The 20,925-nt window shown below is 34.6% G+C and overlaps 1 protein-coding gene across 1 annotated transcript in view; it reads left to right on the top strand.

The window, feature by feature from the left end:
• LOC122719608 (lachesin-like) overlaps positions 1-20,925 on the top strand; it is a 244,606-nt gene that overhangs the window by 174,730 nt on the left and 48,951 nt on the right. Inside the window, exon 5 of the mRNA XM_043945558.1 lies at positions 1,214-1,342. Coding sequence (XP_043801493.1) covers positions 1,214-1,342 — 129 coding nt within the window. The remainder of the gene's footprint in view (positions 1-1,213; positions 1,343-20,925) is intronic.

The raw sequence follows: 20,925 nt of genomic DNA, 5'->3' as shown, positions 1-20,925 counted from the left end.
TTTTTTTTTTTTGTACATATTTTCATGGTATTTTTCATAATTTCAGAACGCGCATTAATTTATAAAGGGGGTAAATAAGGGGTGGCGCAGCGCGATGGAACTTAAAATAGGCGCTCGAGGTTTTGATTTTCGCGGAGATTGGCGTGTTTTCTGGAGGGAGAGGATAGTGGTTGGATGATTCTTGCTTTTCGAAGAGATTAAACATTTAATTCTGGTTCTGAGGCCAGAAATCATTAAACACGTGACGAGTAGAGTTACGGGCGTATATCGAATACGCGTGACAAGTTTGAAGTTGGAAAAGGGAATTTGTAATTAACGTGTCCGCCAAGTGATAAACCAAATCTGTATCTGCGAACGAGGTTAAATTATGAATATAACATTGTAGAGAGGATAAACTCCATGATTAAGAAATTTAGGTGTATTTCAAAAAATACAGGATCCGGATTTTAATTTAACCACGTGTCGTGAAAATAAGTCGTGTGATGGGTTACATTATGAGAATCGGTGAGTAATTTCGTAATGTACTTGTGAAATTTATATATTCCGTATAAATTCTACTTTTAATTTATTTAATTTATCGATGCAAATGTTGTGATTCAAATAAATAAATTAGCTCGATCGAGAAATAAACCGACAAAATTCTTTCATCAAAGATCTCGAAGGTTTTTTAATATTTTTTAATATCGATTGCAAATTAATTTTGTTCGAAGCTTTGTTTATCACATTTTCAGATATTATTTATATAAAATTGATTACTGTTTAAAAATTATTAATTTCTTTATCGAATAAAAACCAATCACGATAAAAATATCAATCCTTTGGTTTTTCTATAAAAAAAAAGAAAAAAATACTTATACATTTTTGAGAATCGACTATATATAGTACACGAAACATTTCGAAATATATTTCTGGAATTAAGGCATCGCGAACTCGTTGAATTTTCTCTAATAAAACGAACTTATACGGAGACAAATTCATTTCGTATTTTTTTCACGATCTTCCTTCCATCCCTCTGCTCGTTGCCTTGTCAATTAATTAAAATTAGCGAGGCGATTTCGAGGCTTTTAGAGTTCGTCGAGTGGTTATTTCACGACATCCGACAGAAGGAGAATTAAAAGGGGGGGAGGAGGAGAGGGGGAAGAGAAAAAGAAGAAAAAAAAAAAAAGAAAGGGAATTGTCTGCAACGTTATAAAATGTCGCTTATCATTTTCAGTGATGGAATGGGATGGCGAGATGCTGGAAATCACACGTATCTCGAGACTGGACATGGGCGTTTATTTATGCATCGCGACAAATGGCGTCCCTCCTACTGTTAGCAAGCAGATCAGAGTCTCGGTTGATTGTGAGTAGATTTTTCATTTCTCGTTTGTAAATCGATAAATTTGTTGTTACAATGTTCTGATTCGAAAGAGTGATATGGTTTCATTAAAATTCACTTGATTTGAGCGATAGAAAAGATCTACGATACGTTAGATGATTGGAATATTTTCTTTATTCATTTGCTGTGATAAGTCTAAAGATGTTTGTTCCAATATTTTTGAAATTATGTAACATTTAGATTAATTTTAAATGTAACAACACTCTTTCCTATCTCTAAAAAATATCAGTTTATTATAACAACTGATAGAAGATGAAATATGAAATATTTTTATCAGTTTTGAACGAAAATTTCAATAAATCCAAAATTAAAAATCGTAACAACATTTTTCTTTCGATATACAATATTTTATATTTTAAAAATATTTGAAGCATGCTATGAAACATTAGAAAAATCATAATGAAAAAATAGATGGAAAATTCCATATATTGAAATTTTTTTTAGAAAAATCCAAAATATTAACCAATTAAATACCAAACCGAACGAAAATTTAATCAATCACATATATATCTTCGATTCAATATTATTCGCTAATTAAAAAAAAAAAAAAAAAAAAAAAAAAAAAAAAAAAATTGAATTTTCCATATTCCACATATTTTTAAATTTGACAGAATTTTTAAAAAGTTATAAACACGTGGTATATAAGCGTCTTCTCTCATCTGTCTGAACTTCGTGAGCGCGAAACACAAGGTGGAAAGATGACTCTAAGGGGTTGAAGAACATACAATTTAATAATAGAGAAAGGTGTCCGACGACAAAGCGGCTCTTTGCCGCTTACACCTTCTCTCTCGTCCCCTTTCTATCGTCGGAAGAGCAAAGTGGCGAGAGTTTAAGCGAGAGACAAGGGGTGGAAATGGGACGATGCTTGATTCGCGCGAAAGAGTGAAAGCGAATGGCATCGAGGGTGGAGAGTAACATAAAAGTAAGCTTGGGTGAACCACGACACATTATTATCCGTATACTTTGTCTATTGTTACGTTTCTCTTCCTTCTAAATACCGATCTTTGATGCATCTTTTCTCAAATTTTTCGTGCCATTTTTTTTTTTCTTTTTTTTCTTTTTCTTCTTTTCACTGTTTTGTCCTAAAATGTCAGTGCATGTATTCTTTCAAAAAGGGATTGAATTTAGGGTGTTTGAATTTATGGTGTTAGTGTTAGATTGATACTCGTTAAAATTAATGTTCGTTTAAGGGGTTTAATGGAATTTTTTGAGAGAATAATGAAAATTTTTGGAAACCAAAATAATCTTTGTAAAAAAGAATCTATGATATTGTGTTCGATGGTCCATTAAAGAAAGATTAAAAAAATAAAATACGTTTTTTTTATTAAATAAATTTTTATAATAATTAGATTCTTTTTACATACAAAACAACAAAGACATTGAAAACAATTAAAATTGCATCATAATAAAATTTTACTTGAAATTTTAATTTTTGCCTATATATAATATAATATGCAATAAGTTTAGATAGTATATCTAAAATATCTTCCTTAAATTTTCATATTATTCTCACTCTTCCCCATTACACGACACAAATTAATAATTACTTTACTCCACGATCCCTGTAATTATTAATCATTAAAAAAAAAAAAGAAAAATCCTCTCTCGCATCGTGCTCAAAATTTCAATATCCGCACACGACACGTGATGCCCCGCCATTAATCCTTTCCACCCTTTAATATCACATGCATTCTCGCCCCCCTAGCAAGAAATTCGCTGTGAAAAAAGTAGGCCGCGCGTCCCGCTCAAATTGTTCATCGTTTAAATAAATTTAAACACAACAAGCCAACAGGAGGAGGAGGAGGAGGAGGGTCATCTTCCCGTTATACATAAAACCTGTCCTGCGTGTTAAAAAGCGTGGAAGAAACGATGAGATGAAAAAGCCGACAGAATGCGAGCCACGCTCGTCGACGATAAGAAAACCGAGCCACGTGTTACTCCCGCGTTTCTGGAACAGGAGTACGAAAACCAAGGAGTTATCCCTTTAGTTAAAGCGAGGCTAATTAATTTAGCGGCGCCGTAAAGAAGCGTCGAATTGCGATTCAGGGGTCAGAGAGTGTTCCAGAAGGGAGGGAGGGAGGGGGTTGAAAAGAGGGTGATGTTTTTGCCCCCCCCCTCCCACGGTCTCTCGACGGATGCGCGCCAAGGATTATCCTTTTAGGCGTCCTTTTAATTCCATTTGTAGCCCGGTACTCCCGTGCAAAGGCTTTTGTCAACGAGTATTACCTCGCTCCCTTTGAAGTGAAATTGCGATCGAGTAATGTAATAGTTCTGCCCGCGATATGCATTAACCGGCGTGAGCCCGGAATTGAAGACGGGGGCGCGGAAGGAAAATATGATTTTCCGCGTGAAACTTGGCGAGGACGAAGCTCTTACCGCGGCAGGAGGGGAGGGTCTCCATACTTGAAGAGTTTCTTCGTGGATTTGCTGTGTTTGGTTTGCTTTCATCCGTTTAAAGAGGGGATTTTGTGATGGAACGAGATATTAATTATATTTGTAATAAGATATTTTGGGAAATTGGGATTATTAGGAAATTTTGTTTAAGGAAAGGGAAAAAAAAGGGTTGATTGTAATTGTTATAGTAGTTTTTCGTATTTTGTTGATTTCGATATTTGAAGAGTTTCTTCGTGGATTTGCTGTTTTTTTTTTGTCCGTTTAAAGAGGGAATTTTGTGATGGAACGAGATATTAATTATATTTATATTAATAAGATATTTTGGGAAATTGGGATTAGTGTTATTAGGAAATTTTGTTTAAGGAAAGGGAAAAAAAGGTGTTGATTGTAATTGTTATAGTAGTTTTTCGTATTTTGTTGAAAAATTATTGTATTTCATTTGGTATAATGTATGATTGAGGTAGATAAAATATATAAAGTTAAAAATGAAGAGATAGGGGGGAGGGTTTCGATATTTGAAGAGTTTCTTCGTGGATTTGCTTTTGTCCGTTTAAAGAGGGGATTTTGTGATGGAATGAAATATTAAATATATTTGTAATAAGGTGTTACAAAATTGGAATTAGTTTATTAGACAATTTTGTTTAAGGAAAGGAAAGAAAAAGAGGTTGATTATAATTGTTATAGTAATTTTTAGTATTTTGTTGAAAAATTATTATATGTCATTTGGTATAATAATCGAGGTAGATAAAATATAAAGTTAAAAACGAAGAGATAGGGGGGAGGGTTTCGATACTTGAAGAGTTTCTTCATGGATTTGTTTGGGCTTGTTTATTTGAAGAGGGGATTTTGTAATGGAACGAGATACTAGTTATATTTGAAATAGGATATTAGGACATTAGGATTAGTGTTATTAGGAGATTTTGTTTAAGAAAAGGGGAGAAAAAGGGGTTGAAGTGACTGTAATTGTCATAGTAGTTGTGTAATTTGATAGATTCTTTTTCGTATTTTGTTGAGAAATTATTATATTTCATTTGGTATAATGTATGATGATAGATAAAGTATGAAGGGTTGAAAAAAACGTTGTAGCTAAGAATGATCAAACGTGATAATACGAACACGTTTTATTAGTATGAGAGAAGATTAATTAAACGAGGGGACAGATTATACCCATTTTCATCATCCGGATGACATTATAAGTTTACGAGCTGAAAAACTACCCTTTCCCTGTATCCAATGGCCATCCTTGCCCGATACTATTATCATACATCTTCCCTCATATATTACAATTTCCTTACAATCTTTTTCTAGAAATTTATAACGTGTCGATAACAAGCAATTAATTGTACTGATTTTACATCAGTAGAGAATGATTAAAAAAAATTTGTAGTTTACTATTCTATGTTAGAAATCGTACCCTCGTACCCTCTTCAATCGTGCTTTAGCTTTTCGCGTTTGACAAATGCATTGATACGATTGTATTCGGTTTCAGAAGTCTTATGTAGACGCAATTGAGTCGTCTCAATTGTCAAAGGAACTAGTTGTTTAAGTTAAATGGAAGTGGGAATGGTTAATTCGCCGCAGAGTTTGCGCGTGTCGCGTGCCACTGTATTTACCCCCTTGCTTTCGTATTGTGTGTATGTATGTATGTATGTACGTATGTATGTATGTATGTATGTATGTAGTTGTTCTAGATAGCTTTAGGAAATTGAGTGACTTAGAATTTGGGTTAGTTAACAGTGTCATAGTTCGTTGTTACGTTAACATAACGTAAAAAGAAATTTTCAAATATATATTCCTCAAATTGAATTAAATTCAAATTGGATCAAATTGAATTTTTGCATGTACGTCGTGATCTTTTTCATAATTTTATTAATAATATCTTAATCGTGAAACGTTATATAATGTAATAAAATACTTTAAGAAAGTATTATTTAAAATTCAATGATAAAATTTAACTCGCGTTAATAAAAAAAAAATCTGTAGCATTTATATACCACGTGATTAAGCCTGCCTATAAAAACCAAGTTGATTGATCAAGTCTCTCTTTTTCTCTCTCTCTTTGTTTACTATATATCACACAACGTCAAACTACACACACACACACGCACACTAGATACGTTCAACCTTGGAACAACTGCAATAGCAGACGTCAAACACCCACTACAAATCGGATACCGTGGATTGAAAATCGCGGAATTCCTCTGTGAATTGGCAATTCCCTCATCGACTCCGCTACCAAATCCCCAATATACCAAACAAGTTTCGCCAAACGAGCTTAACGAACACCTCTCGAACACCTTCCACTGTTTCCAGATTTCAGAGGGGTGATAACGAGATATATGTCGCGCAATTTTCCATCCGTTCCCTCCCACAGTCCTTCCCCTTCATCAGCCGTTTCACTTTAATCAATCCTTTACAAACGTGCCCCATTTATTCTTTCGAACTGTGTCCATTCATTTAAAAAAAAAAAAAAAAAAAAGCGCGTATCATATAACGTATCAAAGCAGCTACGATGGCATTCTGCAAAGCATCCGTTATCGATTGAGCGTAATCCACGAAACAAGGCGGGAGAAAGATGGGGATAAGGGATAAGGGTAAAGAGAGAGAGAGAGAGAGAGGGGTAGAAAAAAATGGAAGGAAACGGGCGGAAGCTAGCAGAGGTCCGGTAACTCGGCGTTTTTTAATTTGGACACGGACACACCACGGTTAATGGCCGTTGCGCTTGGAAATCTGTCGACACGGCCATATTTCGAGGACGAAACGGGACGAATCTGTTGGGAAAATGAGCCCAGCTCTTCAGATGTGTAGTGATGGGATCAAGTTCGACGTGCACTTGTAAATCCAAATTAAATCCAATAGATTCATTTCGTATAATATTCATTTCACAAGTTATTTATCAAGCTATATTGAAATAGGAGACTAGAGAATATATATAAGAATGTAGGAACTAAGAAAATTATTCTTTTATTAAATATTAGCTTTTATGGTTCATTCTTGATCTTCAGGCTGATTTTAGAAATTTTCAAATACACATACTTATTTATTTATAATTGAAAAAAGTGTTCTTCAAACGTAATACAGATAAGAAAATTAAATTTAAATTTGAACGAGGAATTTTTAACTCAAAATTCTATAGTACTTATACTCTTTTTCAAAATTTACAAAAGATTCGAATCTATCTATCAGATTCTAGTCTTTCATATCTCGAAATATTTATAAAGAAATTCGAATCTCATCTCAACATTCAGATATATCTTCATATTTGCGATATACTTAATCCCATCACTAGCCATCCCCAACTTGGCTCCTCTACCCCTCTTGTCTCGTTCACCAAAAGTCTTTTAATCATTTATACGAGAGCCACGAAATGTTTCGTACGCTTTGTCGCGTTTTTAACCCTTTCTCGATTGAATCTTTCTCTCGATCCATTGTTGCGGTTAATTGGCGTTGAATATGGATGTACGTAAGGTTTTGTCGGACTTGGGAGTTGCGCCACCAGGGTGGTAGGGGGATGAATATGCGAAAACGAGGCTGGTTGGTTTTGATCGTTGGCAAACAGGATTTTATTTCGTTGCCACAGTTTCGTTTCTCAGGTATATCGTTACGATTTTGTTTACAATTTGAGTTTGGTCGGGGATTGGAATTTTTTGTTACGATTTTACGCGTTTGTTGGACGCACAGCATCCTCGCGTATTACACTCGGGAACGAAAAGAAATATTTTTAAAGATAAAAAGAATTCGTTGGTTAAAAATTGTTATTACGTTTAATTATAAAAATTTCAAAAGAAGAATACGTGTTTGGGAGGATGTTTCTTCTTTTGTTCGAGGTCTAAATATAATTAGAATGATTTTAATTTTGAGAATCTTATGGAAAATTGTATTATTCCTCATTGCTTAAAATTTTAGTTAAATTTTTCTTCGTAATTCCCTCCCTTAGATGTAATCTTTCTTTATTTTCTTATTCTCTGTGAATCATATCAAGGGGAGACAAATCTTTAATGTATTTTATAGTTGTGCAGGAAAAAGCTTTCAGTCTTTAAAAAGATTAGCTTCTTTAACGATGAGATTTATGTGTTATTAGTATGTTAATGTAAAAGATTTAGAATCGTATAAAGATACATTGCGTTAAAATAATCGTATTATTTTTTCATATTTTTATGTAAAATGACAGAATAATATGATTTATGTAAATAATATGTATATTTATATTTTTCTAAAATTATTAATGAATATTATTTGATGAATATATGCATTATATGCAGATGTTGTTGAAGAGAGTATGCTTCTGAAAAGAACTTTTGAATTTTATTCTCTAATATTTTTCTAACTTTAATAAAAAAAGAAAAAAACGTTATAATCTGTCCCTCTTGCGTGGACCAACATACGTATATCATCACGCATATACGTAGGAATATATAGATAGAGGAACAGAAAATATTCCAATGGAAAGTGCACGGAAATTTCGCTAAAATGTTTCTTTTCCTCTGTATAATATTTCGTTTCGTAAAAATCCAAAATTATTAGAATTATAAATCATAAAAATATAATCTTTCAAAATTTAAACGTGATAATTTCACAACAAATCAAAACTATAATCCAACGTAATCTTTCTCAGTATCTCTCTAAAATTTTAATCCACAAACTCGTCTTCGATTCATGAGCATATTTTTGACACCTTTCACGATCTAACCAATCACGTTCGTTCAATTATTTATTCAAAAAATATTATTATTTCAAAATTCTTACGAGAGTCTCTCCGTTACCCAATCGAATATCTAAAAATCTCTTCAACAAGGATAAAAAAAAATCCCTTGGAAGGGATTCATGAATGAAATTTCGCTCGGTACATTAACGATAATCCAGGGTTTAATCTGTACTCATCGACTTGCGAGTATCGAGGTCGAAGGTAACGAAACTGCAAGACACCGCGGTGAATGCAGAGGGGTTGAGAATCGAGGGGGAGGGGTTGTAGCGTAGTCACGTATAAGCAGTGACTCAGCCACCACCCTCTCTCTCTCTCTCTCTCTCTTTCCTCTCCTCTCCTCTCGTTCTCGCCACCCTTCTCGCCGTGGCTCCAGTAGCAATCTGTTATTAAAATCAGCAACGAGAAAAATCCGTGCCGTATCTATGCGGGGCGAGGCGCATACCGACAGACGTGTTGTGGCAAAAATTAAGCCACCTGCTAACTCGGAAACAAAATTACCACGAGTTGTGAGGGAGGGTTGCCGCGATATGGTTCCAGGATAGGATTTTCGGTCAGCTTTAGAGCAAATTTGACGATGTTCTTTATGCCCGATTTTATGCAGTTTAGGGAAAGAATTTTTATTATTATTCTTATTATTATTTATTTAACAAATAGGGGTACGGTTAGATTGTCTCTGCAGAAATATCCGTTTAGATAAATTGATTAGATTGATTAGATAGTGGAAAAAAGGCGTTTCGCGTGTTGTTTAGATTCGAGTATAAATTTCATTTTACATTGATTAAAAAAAAAAAAAAAGCTTCGTTGGAAAATAAGGGGGCATAGATTCTTTTGGAAACTATAAAAGTGATTTCCTGATCCGATTTCCCAATTAAATATTAATCATTGCAGAGGTATGCAAAAATCTAAATGAAAATATTTGAAAGATCGAAATTCTTCGAAATCCGATCCATTCTGAATATCAAATTCCCAATATTTTTGGAATCTCTGTATAATCATTTTGCTAATATCGAGAATCTTTTAGAAATTGGAAGAAATCGAGCGATTGAAATGGAAATTGGTTCAAATTGTTGTTTGATAAAAATGAATAAAATTTTCACTGATTTATAATATGACAATTTCCTCTAAAAAAAATATTGGATATTTCGTTTTTAACGTTCGTTCAGTTCTTCTAAATTAGATACGATAAAAACAAAATATTATTTTCGTATCTTACACTTTTTTCTTCTTCTTTTTTCGATTCGATTCGCGATTAATCCGTAAACAATGAAAAGTTCTCAAGATCAGACTCCACCGATTGTCATCGATTGCGCATTTCGAAACGCTCTTCGAAAACGCTCTTCAAATACTCGTATTCGTGGTCATCGTGAAGTGACATCGATGACGCGACCGGATCAAAAATCTTTTTCATTTTGTTTCCCTTTCCCTTTCTCTCTCTCTCTCTCTCTCTTTCCCTCCCCCTCCAATTAATCCTCCCTCTTCTTCTACGCCGCAGCGCGGATTGACATTTTGATTTAAGCGATGCCACCTTGGAATATTCATTTTCCCGTGGAGCGGCCGTGCTTATCGTGTTTGCCGATTGTAATTTAATTGTCCGGCAGCGAGGAAATTGGAAATCTGTTCGCGAACGCGTATCGCCGATATTACAGATTTGCCGTTTGAATCCATCGATTTCAATTTATCCGGGGCAAAGCCCCGAAATCATCCGTTCCTAGAACCAACGAAAATGCGATTTCGCGGCGGGGCGCTAATCTACCGAGCGGATTCGCGATCAATCGTCACATCCGCGGCATACCTTTTGGACCAGATTTGCAAAATTTTCGCGATTCTTTCCGATCCAAGGACATCATCTCCCCCTTTTATAAACCGCTTTCAATCGCTTCACGGCTATGGATTCTAAAAGGCGTTTTAAAGGCTATTTGGCGGTTAACTGGGACGCGAGATTTAAGTGGGATTCGAACATGAACGGTGTACAGCGATTCTTAAACTGTGTTATCCGGATTTTGGAGGATTCGAGGATTCGAGGATTTCGAGGCGATTGGGAAATAGTTTTTTTCGTCCTCGAGAATATTAAGTAATTCTGACAAATCATGCGGAAAGAATGAAATTGAGTTAGTCGTTAATAATATTTTTAATCTGTTAATTTTAAGCATTTAAGCATCTCTGTTTTATATAAAAGTTATGTTGTATAAGTTTGGAAGGATTGGTGGTGAATTCGCATTGTCATTACATTAAGAAGAGTAACTGTTTAGATCAAGACTGATGTATGGGAGTGCACTTGGATCGGATGGAAGGTGTCACGTGTCACAGAGTATCATAATGCATCGTAAAATTGTAAAATGATAGTACGAATGATAGAACGTAGCGGATAGAACGATGTGTATGAGAGAATTGAATTTCGAAATGATCCATATCTTGCGCATATAATCGTTGAATTAATAATAATAACAACGATAAATATTTATCCAACGTAATAAAAATTCCGGATATTTTGTCTTCTCTCGTTTCTAAAAAAAATTTCGTAAAAACGATTAAACGGCAGATCACCTCGAAACACCAAACAAACGAAATTACAAACTACTAAATTTCAAAAACCCTTTGTTAATTAACAAAAAAAAAAAGGGAAAAAGGGAGAGAGAAAGAGAGAAAAAAATGAACTCATAACTCCAATATCCTAGCTGCAAGTTAATTAAACCCTCATCCATTGAACCAAAAAAGAGTACGCGCAAGATCTCGGCCACGCGGAATCCGCTTTGCAAATCATAATTCGCGAGAGGAGTTTCGCTCAAAAGATTCCATTATTCGATCAAGCGGCGCAGAAGACGAACACCAAAAAAGAAGAAAAAAAAAAGAAAAAAGAAAAATTAAAAAAATAAAAGAGAAATAGATCTAAGGTGCATAGAGAGAAAGAGAGAGGGAAGGTTCGCTAAAAAATTTCAATCAGTTCCGCCACTGCGAAAAGAGAGAACCCTCCCCTCTCGAAACTACCACCGGAAACCTTTTAGAACTGTGAAAAGAAGCACAATAATGATCGGATTTTCCATCGATATCGATCTCACGACCGTGTTTCCACGCCTGTCGCGAACACCTTGCCCGCCTACCCTTCCAGCTCCCCGAGAAGAAAGATTGCCACTGAGACTGGAAGACGGTAGGAGGGTGTCTATTGCGAGCGGAGGGCCTTATCGGCTACGAGTTGGCGTTTATTTAAATTTAAAACTGGAAGATCGATCCGGAGCCAGTCCGACTATACCGCTCCCCTCTCTCTCTCTCTAGACCCTTTTCCTCTAATTCCTGCCTCTTGTCGATAGTCTCCGTGCCCGCAACGTCCCTCGAAAAACTCATTAACTCGTGTCTCTCTCTCTCTCTCNCTCATTAACTCGTGTCTCTCTCTCTCTGATTCTGATTCTGATTCCTTCCTTGTATATTCGACGAGGCGATACACGGATTCTAACGGATTCTAACGTGATGCTAGGTTCCGTGGGTGGTGCTCTTCTTTTTCGAGGAGATAGAGAGATTAGCGTGTGAATTAATGTGGAAAGGAAACGGAGGGTGTTGTTTGTCTTCGTTGCATGGGCGAAGAAATTTTCTTGGCATAGGGAAAATTTATGATTGAAACTTATATATTTCATATTTCAATTGTCGAGTAATTAAAATTTTGGATTATCTTTTTTGATATTGTAATTTCGATAATTCGGTTTTTTTTTTTATGAAACTTGTAGTGTATTGGTATTTGTAGAAGCTAAATGTTTTCACGTGAATGGGTAATCTTACTTCCATGATATAACTTTTTCGTTAAACTCGCACGTTGAACTTGGAGCAGGACCAACATTCAAATCTGAAATACAAATGCCAACATTGTTGACCGAAGACAAGTTTCGCAAAGAAAAGCTTAGCATCCTTTCGTGTTCATGAATATGCATTTGCGGGGCGATGTAATGGTTGGTTTTGATAAAACAACACGTGTTCAGATGTAAAAGAGACGAGGATGTGTCTACGTGATTCGTATATTCGTAGTTTTCATCGTTTGAATCGCATCATCATTTTCTTTTCCTCTCTTTCTCTCATTTTGTTTGGAACTCAAACGAGTTTGCAATTAAAAGGAAAGGACTTTCATTCTTTTTTTTTTTTTTTAACGATGAATTTCCTTTTCGAATCGCAGAAATATTCTTTTTGGGTTTGTGGCTGCTGCGACACGTGATTAAATAACACAACGAGACATAATTTTATCGTGTAGATGAATACGGGATTTTAGAAGTGTGAATTCAGTGAAGAGAATATTGTTACAATATTGTTGTATTTAATTACATTAATGATAATTTATCGAATATAATTATTAGAAATTAGATAGATGTATAAAAGCATTTATTAATTAATTCTAATATCGTATGGAATAATAGGATAATTGACGTACTTGATTCATTTACATGGCTTCATTATATTAAATTCATTCTAATATACATCGTATTAAATCGTTAATGAAGCTATTTGCCTGTTATATGGGTTTGTAAATTTTATAATAATAAAATTTCGAAAGAGGATGTATTTTTTTATCTGTTAATTTATTAATAAGAATTTCGAAAAAGAATATTTTATGAGAATCGCGTTTAAATGAAGTTCTAACATTATTTGTAAAATAAATTTGTCAAATTCTTCATGTGAATCGTTACATCACATTACAATAATAAAAATTGCAATATTCTTTTAAAAAAGTGTTTAAAAGAAATAGAATTTCTTAATTTAACATATTTTTTTAGAACTTGAGATAGTTTTAACACCAAAATATTATTATAATACTAAAATATTTAAACAATCATTATTTTGAATAATCTTGGTTGGTCAAAAATGATCACAAAACCAATCAAGAATTTATCATAAAATTTTTTTTCTTCAAACGAACTAATTTTAAATTCCCAAAACAAGACAAGAAGAATTCATTATTTCGAATGAAATACATCCTCTTTATCTACATATTCGAACAACGTGTGCCCAATTTCCAATTATTTTTTCGTCTCAAAATCAAATTCGAAACAAGTTTATCTCTCAAAATTTTCCACACGAATCTAAACCTCCCCCTTCTCCATGCACTTGCGAATCGCGCAACCCCTAAACGAAGCGCAATACGCGATTGTTATCCCCCTTCCTCGAATTTTCCTAATTAATTCACGCCGCCTGCGTGGATATGGAACGGTCGTTAAGCTTAATCGCGAGAATTATTCAGCTTCCGGGGCGGCGGCGTTCATTCGCGATAAACGTAAGAGAGCAAAGAAAGACGTTCTATACCCTTAATCCACCGTATCCGCGGAACAGTAGTATCCTTGCAGGCGAAATTTAGTCGACGCGAGGAAATGGGGAGGGGTGATTAAATAATAGAGGAGGGAGGAAAGTGAAAAAAGGGGGAGAGAGAGAGGGAGAGAAAGGAGAAAGAGAAGGAATAGAAGAGAGAGGGAAAATGAGAAAAGAACGACTCTTACTTGGGCATCTGGTGAAATATTTTATTAACAAAGCTACGGTATACAGTTGCGCGTATATATCCGAAGAAAACACGAGGGTAAAGTATATTACTGGTTGAAGGAAACTTGTGCTCTTGCGTACAGGGAGGAACTATCGATTGTTATTAGTTATTTAAATTATCCAGTTTGGATGTTTTAAATTGGCATTGAATCGATTTGAACGTACTTCTTTTTCATTCGCTCTCGATATAAAGGAAGACAGACACGAGATTATTTGAATGATGATCTCTCGTTGAAGTTTTTCAGTAGAAGTGTTCAGATGAGACACGTGGAAATAGGGGATGATTGTCTGATAATAGCCCAAGATATTTTTAGTAGGATAAAACTAGGGTAATCGTTTTGAAATTATTGCTTCGATAATCATTATATAAATAGTTATATTTATTCATATTGAATAAAAAAATAAATCAACGATATGAATTGAACGTGCTTCCTCCAATAATAAAATTATCAATATAGTGTATGATATAGTACAAGTATATTCAATGATTTCAAAGTATTTCGATCTTCATAATTGATTAAAATTCGTTCGTTATTATCGTAATCTCAAAGAATAAAGTCATCTTCTCCTCTTTCCTGAAACAAATATAAAAAAAAAAAAAAAATCAATCATGATGAAATTAATCAATCATGAGAAAATATTATATCGATTTGTCCAAAAAAAAAAGAATATAATTCCACGAAATAATTTCCAAGTATCTAAATAAACGTGTCGAAATCTGGGCTGGTTATACGTCGAGTGGGGGAAGGAGAAGTTTTATAAACGAATGTCGCGCGATACAATGAAATATTGGCGCTCTTCCGCCCCTTCTTCGCCGCGAAACGTGTTTACACGGTGTCTGCGCCAGTCGAGAATTATTTTTGCGCTGGAAACACGCCTCTGCGAGGTTGCTGTGTTGGTCTGTTTGTTCTTTTTTTTTTTTTTTCTTTTTTATTTATTTTTATTTTATTTTAGGGAACCGAGTGTCCTACTTTCGCGGTGTTTAATGCGAATGAATCGCCTGTTTGCGACTCCCAAGGATTCGTTGATCTATTATTCGGTTCTTATTGAATTATTTTAGTATCGATTGCTTGTTGGACTTGAGTCATCGTGAGATTTTTTTTATTATTGTGATATAACAGAGTGTTAAATTTATTTTAGAAATTGTTGAATTCATTATTCGAGTTGCTTTTAAATAATATTCTAATTTTTTTTTTTTTTTTCTTAAAAATAGATATTCAAGAATCTTAGGCCAGTTACCTTTCATACATAAATTTCCGAATAATTAATATTCTACACTATTAAAAAAGAAAAACTCTGTTTCGTTCCATCAAGTTCTCAACAGAGAAACGATTAAAAAAACGAACAGTTATGATCCACTTTCGATAAGAAGCCACATTTTCCACCCGTCGCGCATCCGAACGAGCAAACGAAAAGCTGGAATAACGCTTGAGAAACGGGGCAAAGAGGAACGAAAGGGGGCCTCGAGCGAGCCATTAAATCGGCAACAGGCGACAATGAAAACCAGCTCAGACATTTAACCCTGAAAAGCAACGGGGACCGACGTGCCACGATTTCGCGGCAATGTTTTCTCTCTCTCTCTCTCTCTCTCTCTCTCTCTCTCTCTCTTTTTCCTCTCTTTTCTTTTTTCTTTCTTCTTCTTCTTTTTTTTTTTTTTTTTGATCTCTCCAGTCCCCCGTTGTTTCGTTGAAAACGCGCGCGCGGCAACAACCGCATTCTGTTGTGGCCCGTCCCCGTTCCGCGCCACGGGAAAGAGGAGGGAGGGGGGTTGGGAACTGGAACGAGGGAGGCAGCAGAGGCAGCAGGGTGATTTGCCAGGGAGAAAAAGCTTTTGTTTCCTCTTTTTAAATACGGCTCGTCCGACGACGCGTATGAATTCCGAGAGGCGTTGAATTTTTACGGCTTTGCACGCCGCAAATTAGTTCGTAGCCTGTGCACGCGGCCTCCTTCTCATTGTTGCTTCCCTATTATTGTCGTTGTTTCTTTGATACCCGGGGCGGGAGAAACGTAATGGAATAACGATGCCTTTGAACACGTGGAAGAATTTTCATCGCTTTTCCTCTTTACGCGGGAGAGAGAAAGGAGTGGAAGTTGCGTGAAACGCGTGAAATGATAATATTCTTTTCCCTCTTTTTTTCTCTTTCTCTCTCTCTTTCTTTTTTTTTGGGGGGGGATTTTATTTTGCGATTAGAGGGTGATGATGTGATAGAGGTTTGGAGATGGAAAGAGGGAAGAATATGGATGGACGATAATTAATTATCGTCTGAAATTTATTTCTCTTCATCTTTTTTTTTTTTTCTGTTTTTAGAGAGTCTCAAAAGCATCTTCTTTGATTTAATTTGATTTAATATATCTTGTGAAAAATTTATCATTGACTTATCGTAAAGTTTTAAATCGTAAAGTTTACGATAAGTTTAAGTGAAAGTTTTATAAATTCTTGAGTGCACGGGGTGATGGGGAGAAAAATGGCGCGTAATTTTCATACCACTCCACACTTCTTTGTCATCCGTTAAATATATTAAAGTTGTTAAGCTAGCGAATTACCTATAACTTAACACCTTTGTTATCACCGTTATTATTACAAACAGAATACTTGTCGTCAAAGTAATTGCACGAAATTATTCAACTCTATAAGGAAAAACTAATTTCCTTATATATGAAACGTAACGTTATTTATATTTCGTTTAAAATTTTAATACAATGATAAATATACTTTGTGAATGTAACACAGGGGGTAAATTAATTTCAAAGAATTGTCGATTAAGATTTGACTAATATTAATCGATTTGGTGAACAGTTCAAATTAAATGTTATTACTATAATTATATTTGCCTCTAAAAATTGATTTTTTGTGAAATTTAGGGAGGGAAATAGTTTGTCAAAAAATTTTTCGCTCGCGTTTTTTTTTATCGGTCCATTGTTTATATTGAAAGGGTGAAAATAGCCTTCAAACTTGACATTATTGAAATCATGCTTTTTTTGAAACATTCTCTTTTTCGAAACTAGAGGATAGTTTTTTTTTTTTTTTTTTTTTTTTTAACTATGCGCTTTAATAATGAAGAATTCGATCCCGTGAAAAACGAAAACAGAGGCTATCTGTTTGTTTAACTTTTTTTTTAAGCCTCGATTCACGTCATTGTTCACTTATTTTTAAATATTTAAAAATCGAAAGTGAAAAAGTGAACTCGTCCAACAATTGTTACATTTATGTGTACCTTGTAGGAGAAAGTTTGAAAAAAAAAAAAAAAAATGAAATATATTTCCATAAGTAAACACTATTTAAAAATTTATTACAATAACTTGAATGCAATATTTACAAACGTTCTCCAACATTTCAACGCGAGACAGATAAAGATTTTTATCACTTTTAATGCCTTTGCGAGAATTCCATCGAATCTGTTTCAACCAATTATTCACAGTTAGAAAATAAATCGATTTCCGGGGGGATCGAACGGGAATTTCACCTTTTTGCCGTAATAAAGATAAGAGTGACACTTGTCAAAGGTGAATTTACGTGGGAGGAGAAATATGCCCCATCTTCGGGGGTTACTGTAACCGGAGGAAAAGTGAGAGTTGGTCCGATATCCGGTCGCGGTAGGGGAAAAGTTGGCGCGCTCGGAATTTGAATATAAATCGAAAACCCGATCGCGATCAATCTCTTCTTTTTTTTTTTTTTTTTTTTTTTTACGTTCCTCGATTTTCGGGAAGGGAATATCTGCTGGTGCCATCAGCTTTGACCTCCATATTAATTAATCTCTCCCGTTCTGACGAGATAAATCACTTGTTTAAAGAATGAAAAAAGAATGAAGAGGGCGAACTCGAATCTTCCTGAAAATAATAATTTTTTCTAGAACGAGAAGAATGATAATTACTATCGAAAGGGGTTTTCGCGCGTTTATAAGCGGGATAAATAAATTCTATCATAATCTCTCCGTTATTCACATTTTTATCCAAGGTGTAATTATATAAATCAACAAGATACTGTGATCGGTTGTAATCGCAGGATATTAATTGTAAGAGGAAAGTTCGAAATAATTGGACTAATAATAATAATATAAAATACGATAAGAGTTGAAAATTAATATCTTTCATTAATATCGCACCTTCACGGAAAAATTAATCCACTATATCATTTAATAATAATAAAAGCCAGAAGCTGTGTTGCGTATCCGACTGAGATAGCCACTCGGCCGATCGATAATTTCTGTCCACTTTTTTTCTCTCCTATTACGTTAAACTTCTACAATCAGGAAAAATTCAGATCCTAATTAGGACGGAATCTCCCCTCTATCCTTAATGACGATCCTCGGTATCACGTGAACCGGAACGGGATTCCAGCGTATCCGATCAGAAATGAAGTTTCAAGTCCTCTTTCAAGCCGGACTTTCGATAATTCCCAACTATAACAATCTCGAATGGAAAGGATATATATTCGATTCTATCGTAAAACAAGAGCGGCCGGTTTATCAACGTTGGCTTGTTAACCACGCGGGGATGATAATTCGTCCAATTTACCGCGTGAATGCCCTAACTAATTGAGTCGTTTAATCCTCCAATAGATTCCTTACCCTAAGCCTAATATTCCAAACGATTTCGCCCACGTAATAGTTCGCTTACGTAATACGTTTATCGTTGGACATCGTTGGACGATTCTCGAGGAGAAACAATTGAAGAATTGCGACTTGGATAGAGTTATTTTTGGAAATTGGATGGAAATGAATTTTATTAATTCTTTTTCAAGAATTTTCGTTGAATACGATTCGAATGATTAATTATTGAAGAAGATAACTGGATAGAGGACACATTTTATGATATATTTTTAAAATCTGTGCCAGGATAATTGAAATAATCTAATCTCGAAAGAGAAAACCAACTTTCGAAGATTTTATTTTTATTTATTCGATTGAAGTCTCAAAAATATATCGTACGTATTATTTAGAATTATTTCTTGGTAATCAAGTCAATATATGACAAGAAGAAACTTTGTCAAAATTTTCGATATTATATTCCATTTTAGAAGATGAATGTTTAATAAAAATTATGATCATCACCTGTTCACCTTTTCGATGTACTGTTCTACAAGTTTATCCACCATCTTCTATATAAAAATTCATGAGAAATTCCTCGTGCTTTCTCATCGTATTTTGTAAAAGAGGGAAGAATTTTTATCACCGAAGAAATTCAGCTAGAAATATCACGTAACACCATCGTTTAAATATTCCATTAACCAAAACCGAAAAAAAAAAAAAAGAAAGAAAGAAACTCAACGATTTGAATCATCATGGACACAAAGTACCGAGCGGTACACGCGCGATATCTTCCAGTTGGCCAAGCAACGGCCCCATAAAAGCGCGGAATCCAGACAGGTTTCTCGCGGCTCCCTCCCCCTGGCAAATGCACTATCTCATCCCTGCAGTCGAGGCGAAGCTTTCCACGAGGCTGTGTGTACGTGTGTGTGTCGCGCGAGGATCTGCGCGGAATAAATAAAGGAATAAATAAAAATGAGTAGACACGTGTCCCACAAATCACTCGGCGGCGCGCTGACGAGACCCGCGGGACACCAAGGCGGAAACGCGCGCGCTCGAGGAACGCCGCGCGGAGAGATGGGATTATTCAACGCGTGTTTCAGCTTTGCACGCCTTTCCTCGCGCCCTCGCCTTGCGACCACTTTATTTTCCTTGTGCGAAATATTCTTATTCTGCCCGGGGTTTTTTTTTTTGGTTGATCGATCTGTTTGGGGTGGAGATTTTTTTAGGAATGATATTTGGAATAGCTTGGAAACGATGGATGTGTTTTTTTAATTTTGATATCGTATATGTATGCATTTATATTTTTAATGGAAGTTGTATAAGTAAGAAATATTGGTCTCTTAATATCGAAGGGGTAGGATTAAATTTGAGAAATATTTCTAACAAGGATGCAATTCTATTTTATCTTGTTAAATAAAAGAGGATCGATAGATATATGCTACTAGCTTTAATTTTTTTAAAGTATTCCTCTTTTCAACTCAGGAAATCTCAAGTGTAATGTAATAAGGATGTGAAGCAACAGTCATATAAAATATATGGCGTAGATATATTTAATTACAATGTAATAATTGATAATATCTTTTTCGATCTGTTTTAAATAAGAAGACAGTGAAGTAAAATTGTTAAAAAAGGGAAACGTATTATTAGAATGGAACAGAGATTGAATTCATGAAATATTACGAAACACCGTGAGATTCGCAAGAACAAGCTTCAGCCGAGTAATGAGAAATGAGTGAACTTTTCCATCTTCCGGCTACATCCACTGGCACTTTTTTCGTCACCAAACAAGTATGATTTTTGAAATTATTTCACGCGTGTTCTGGGCTTACCGCGTGTTCATCTCATCATCTACTTCGCGCCACCCTTGCTATTTTACATCAGGGAAAATTTTTCGTGTTTCCCGCGCTACACTTGTTCCACCGCACGAATATCTCGTCTGCATTTCTACGTAATTAATCAGAAGGTGTGATTATTATAAACAATGGCAACGGTGTTCTTCAATTAAGGTGAATTTTTATTTATTAATATATGTACAATATAATTAGAATTATATATGAGAAAAGTGTTATATGATTATTTTATTTTATTTTATTTTTTATTATTTTATATTTTATATTATATTTTAAATAATTTTTTATTTTATTTTATTTCTATTTACTTTAATATTGTTTGTTTTATGTAATGTAACGTTGATGATGTTCGAATCTCGGTTTTTGCATTTTCGATGTTAATTATTATTATTTTATTAATGTTATTGCTTTGACAATTGTCAATGTTTGACTATTTGACAAGTATGCAGGTCAATATATAATTAGACTCGTGAGTATGATGATCAGATTAAAATTTTGTTTGCTCTTGATTAACGAGTTATTATTTCGACATATATGCATATTAATTAATTATAAAAACAA

The sequence above is a fragment of the Apis laboriosa genome, unplaced genomic scaffold (assembly GCF_014066325.1).
Source record: "Apis laboriosa isolate Shangri-la unplaced genomic scaffold, ASM1406632v1 scaffold89_cov152, whole genome shotgun sequence".
Taxonomy (NCBI): Eukaryota; Metazoa; Arthropoda; class Insecta; order Hymenoptera; family Apidae; genus Apis; species Apis laboriosa.
The sequence above is the reverse complement of the archived record's forward strand: the minus strand, read 5'-3'. Positions and strand labels throughout refer to the sequence as shown.